At 43.6% G+C, this 4,944-nt stretch overlaps 1 protein-coding gene across 1 annotated transcript; it reads right to left on the bottom strand.

The window, feature by feature from the left end:
* Positions 1-692: 692 nt before the first annotated feature.
* On the bottom strand, positions 693-1,835 carry LOC308317007 (CMP-N-acetylneuraminate-beta-1,4-galactoside alpha-2,3-sialyltransferase-like; the record flags this gene model as incomplete). The annotated part of the gene is made up of 1 exon (XM_080765797.1): positions 693-1,835. The coding sequence occupies one exon, from the start codon at positions 1,833-1,835 to the stop codon at positions 693-695; it is 1,143 nt and encodes a 380-aa protein (XP_080621923.1).
* Between the last annotated feature and the right edge of the window lie 3,109 nt (positions 1,836-4,944).

The raw sequence follows: 4,944 nt of genomic DNA, 5'->3' as shown, positions 1-4,944 counted from the left end.
AGAGACAGACACTCACAGTCACTCCTTTCTGAACAAAAGCGCTTTCATGACTCATGTGGAAAAACTGTTTTGGTAGAAAATGTATCTAAAAAGTCTAAAGCAAGTGGTTCTCAACCAGTGGTCCATGCAGGCGGGGACCACCAGTGGTCCTTGTGGATGTTCCCAGGTGGTCCCCATCTAAAAGAGTTTTAACCTTAAACCTTTTTTTAATGTATGTGTCACTGTTGTCCTGCTTTCTATTAACATAATTGTGTGTAAGTGTTGTTGCTATTGAATTGTGGACAAAAATCATATCCAACGATAACAACAATATTCTTTAGTTTTGGGTCTGAGACTGACTGGTATAGTCTAGTACTAACTAGTCTACTGACTCAAAGTAACATACAGTAACAGTGCTGAAAATGATGGCTCTTGGAGAGTATTTAATGTAAATGTCCTTCCTATCTTTTTGTTAAATGTGCAATTTCCATCTGGCAGCATCCTCTGATGGACAAGACCCTCGGAAACCTCTCCTATGACCCCCTGGCAGCTGCCATATTGGAATAAATTTGTGCGACGAAACGAAAGTGGGGAGGAGGCTCCACTTAAGCTTTATCGCTTACTCATGAATCATGATAGCTCTTCCGTTGGTCCAGACTGCATGATGAAGCATTTGGAAATTGCGAGAGTCAATGGTAACGCGAGACAAATTACTACATGACGCCCAAGGTCAGGTCCTCGATAGCTCCAGCCTTCACAAGTTTCGCCAGAAACTGCTTTTCTTTCACTATGTTATGATCGAGACTTTTTGTCACTGCTGACATTTTGAGGTTTTCATAGTAGTGCAAAGCGGCATCAGGGTCGCTCATGTTGTAGCCAAAACCAGCCACAGCCACTCGGTCACAGTGGTGGAGTGCCATCGTTATGGCAACTGCCCCTGAGGTGGGAATATTGGCCTTCTGACCCCAAACGGGCAGACAATCGTTGTCCGGCAAGCCAATGAGCTGGAAAGAGGCCTCCTTGATAAAGTAGGGGTTCAGCATCCGCATGTCGGCTGGCTTTCTTGGTACGTGCTGTGCCACTGGCTTCCAGAATCGCACTGCATCAGGCATCGTCTTCAAGACCATATGTCGAAACCACTCGAGGTCTTTAGCAAAAACTGCAGAGAGGACAAACAGCGACTGGTCCTCTATCTGCTCCGTCTTCTTGGGGCAGCTTGTGGGGTATAAGATGCGCATGGTAGTCTTGGAGCCCACGTCCGTCTCGTACCCTTTCACCGGAGCTGCGTTCAACCTCACAACGACATCAAACGTATCGATCACATGGCCCAGAGACTTGTCGGTCAGAATACCTCCGTTACCGATGATGATGCAACTCTTTTTTTCCAAACTATCCAGGTCCTCCCCTAAACCGTAGCTTCCTGTAGCCGAAAGAATGTCCTCTAGGATCTTCTCTTCATGTGAATTAACTCCAAATGGAAGGCCACACTCTCTGATGTTGGGGAATCGCTTAAAGTTAGAATCGAGGAACATGGGAATGGGCACAGATCCAAAACCTGGGTACAGGGTGGCGACCTTGCAAGTTGCAAAGCCAAGCTTGCAATCACCTGTCCTCCCTTCATCGTGTCCTGTCCTTCCTTCATCGTGACCGGTGCTTCCTTCATCGTGACCTGTCCGGCCTTCATCATGACCTGTCCTCCCTTCATCGTGTCCTGTCCTTCCTTCATCGTGACCTGTCCGGCCTTCATCATGACCTGTCCTCCACGTCAAGTCACTCATGGCCCAGACACCCAGGGCCGCCAGAATGAAAGCAAAAACTCCCAGGGAGACGATTCGCACGGCCTTCCTAAGAAGCATGATCTTAGAAGACTGGGGCTGTTAAATATCTCAAATCTCTATTGCTGATTACCAAGTGTCGAACTCACCGCAGTAACCTGTAGCAAACCCCAGTTGTGATGAAAGGTTATGCAGAGGAAGTCGGGCAGTGTTTTCTCCTGTGTATGTGTAGTCTGTGTGTGTGTGTGTGTGTGTGTGTGTGTGTGTGTGTGTGTGTGTGTGTGTGTGTGTGTGTGTGTGCGCGCACACGCCTCGCGTGCGTCGCCGGATTGGTGCACAGCCTTAAAAGGCTGTCAGAAGGCCGGCGACTTGCCTGAAGTGAAGAACAAATAAAAATACATTCTCTCTCTGACCAAGAGAGTGTGTGTGTGTGTGTGTGTGTGTGTGTGTGTGTGTGTGTGTGTGTGTGTGTGTGTGTGTGTGTGTGTGTGTGTGTGTGTGTGTGTGTGTGTGTGCGCATGTGTGTGTGCAGCTGATAGGTCAGCTGATACAGAATCTATTGGGTCCACAAATGTGTCTGGTGCGATTTCACCTTGGCCATGTTGACCATGGTTAGTTCTGTTCATCACCATTGTGTTTTTTAACTCCAGTTAAACCATTGCTTCGCAAAATGAGGTATGATAAGTCATGATCCATTATGCAAGGACAACAAGATGCAAAAGCCACGTCAAAGTCAGAGACACTGCTGTTTGTTTGTATTGTCTTTACATTATGTTTGTGTGCATTTGGGTGCTAAAATGAGTAGGGTAGAGTGGGGGGAAAGCCCCCCCCCCCAATCTGTATTTGTCTACAGAACCACTTCCAAAGCTTGCATGATTAGTCCGTTTCGAACAAAGTGCCACAAATCACAAACACGAGGTTTCCTCGTGCTAAATTCAGGGGCCCACCTGCAATTCCAGCTTTCACCACTACGTCAAGACCCCAGTATTTTTGCCCCTTGAATAAGGCACAGGTCCTGAAAGGACATTATGGTATAGTGACTGGACAGACTGGTATTCATTCTGTCAGTCAATGACTTAATTATTTCTGAAAAATGATGTCTTAGCCAGCTCAATGTTGTTTTACTGTCTAATATATATTCATCATTGGTTGCTATATGTCACGCTATTTTTGTTGTGTTAGGTTCAGTGGTGTTTTGTAATAGTCGAGGGGCCACAGGCCCAAAAGCTCAAGGACTTGAGTTTAACCTGTGATGTCATGCCATACTTTGGTTTGTGTTTTTTCTATTAATTTGGTCATTGCCATACGGTGTTGTATGGCTCAACATGTCAGTTTTTCACCCCTTTCACATTCAGTAGATCCTGTGATCTTTTGTGGCCAGATGTAATTCCCTGGGGTCTAGTAGGACTATAGTAAATAATAATAAAAATAAATCGCTATAACATTGTTTAAAGAAAGTGTCCTTGGAAATGAGGTACTTTTATTGCACTTTTAGTCCAAATATGACTGAGGTTGTGCGTTCAACTGCAGACTGTATGCATGGTTTCAATGTGAATACTTCAAAACAGTCCACTATTACAGCAACATGCTCCCCAAAGGCCTCATCAAACAGAGGAGCCATGCTTCTCTGAAAAGTATCTCTACTTGGCCAGTGAGTGCACCAAAGAGTTAAGTCTGGCATGCAAAACACTAAATGTGTCATTAAATATTCTGCTAAACAGTTAACTTTTGGCCTACATTGAAGAGCTGAGCGATGTGGATGGTTGGCATACTATGCCTCAGACGCATGAGAGTTAGGATAAGCATCTGCAAATCAGTCAATGCTTTGACTCCCACAGTCACAGTACTTGACTTTCGGATCATCATCTTCAAAGTATTATAGTATTAATATAATGAATAATATGAATTATGAATTCATGAATATGAATAATATGAATAATATAGTATTATATTATTATTGAATTATATATATGTGGTAACTTCATAGAAAGAGTAATCTGCGTAGAGTTATTTACAATCAGTCCTGTACATACAATGTCTCTGTTAGGAGCTGTCAAGACCCCAGGGGGTCACGGGACAGTCCTAATCTTGATGAAATCTGCAATCCAACAGCTGTGTGTTCAGGGAGCTTCCTGCTCTGTTCTCTAGCCTACAATGTATTTGTGATTGAATCAGTTAGACCTGTTAATAATATATTACATTCTACCTTTGTGACATTATGTGTTAAATAAGGTTCCGCATACCTTATAATATAGTATTGATATTTAGTTAGTCCTAGTGATATAAACCGTATAGTCACTGTGCCACATGAGCTACATGCCAGATGTCCCGCCTACCTCTTACAGGCAGATCCGGTGAAAGCAACAATCTGATTGGCTCCCATAGAGAGGAGGCAGCCTGTTTGAATCCGGAGGGGGGACTTTGTGAAGTGAATATATGGCAATGTTTTGGACCACTGTTTGTGTTCACATAGATTGGCTACTATGATGTGACTCCAACTGAGGGCACGGGGCCTTCAGCCCGTGCCTCTGCCTTGTTGTACTGAGTGAATCCTGACAATAAAGCTGGATTCGTAATTTCGTAAGACTGCAACCTGCCTGCCTACCTCCGTTCCTTCTCACTCATTCAACCATCGCTGCTACAGGACAAGGGTCATTTGTCACAAAATATACATCACACCACTGAACCTAACACAACAAAAATAGCGTGACATATAGCAACCAATTGACTTGACAATGCCATGACAAGCCATGACCAAAAATATGCTGTCACAAATCAGACCAACATCTATATATATATATATATATATATATATATATATATATATACATACATATATACACACACACACACACACACACACACACACACACACACACACAGCATAAGCTATAATTATTATAACATTGGCACAGCGGCCAGGTAACTCTGCACATGAAATGTTTTTCTCTGTCAATAATGATTATTTATACTAACATTGGCACGGAGGCCAGGACAGGAAGTATACAGATGAGTCCACTCACCATGTCAGTTGTTGTCCCTCCCCGAGTCAGAATTCCATCTATAATCATTATCCTGTATATCCATCATTATCCCCAGTTTTGAATTACCGGTAGTTGTAACTTGGAAATGTAAACTTCAGTCATGGGGGTTAGGTTAATTCACGTGAGGTGGTAAAAACGGTTCATTC

Source organism: Protomyctophum bolini, assembly GCF_963924005.1.
Source record: "Protomyctophum bolini genome assembly, chromosome: 6".
In the NCBI taxonomy this organism is placed as follows: domain Eukaryota; kingdom Metazoa; phylum Chordata; class Actinopteri; order Myctophiformes; family Myctophidae; genus Protomyctophum; species Protomyctophum bolini.
Note: the sequence above shows the minus strand (reverse complement) of the source record. Positions and strands in the feature narration are given on the sequence as shown.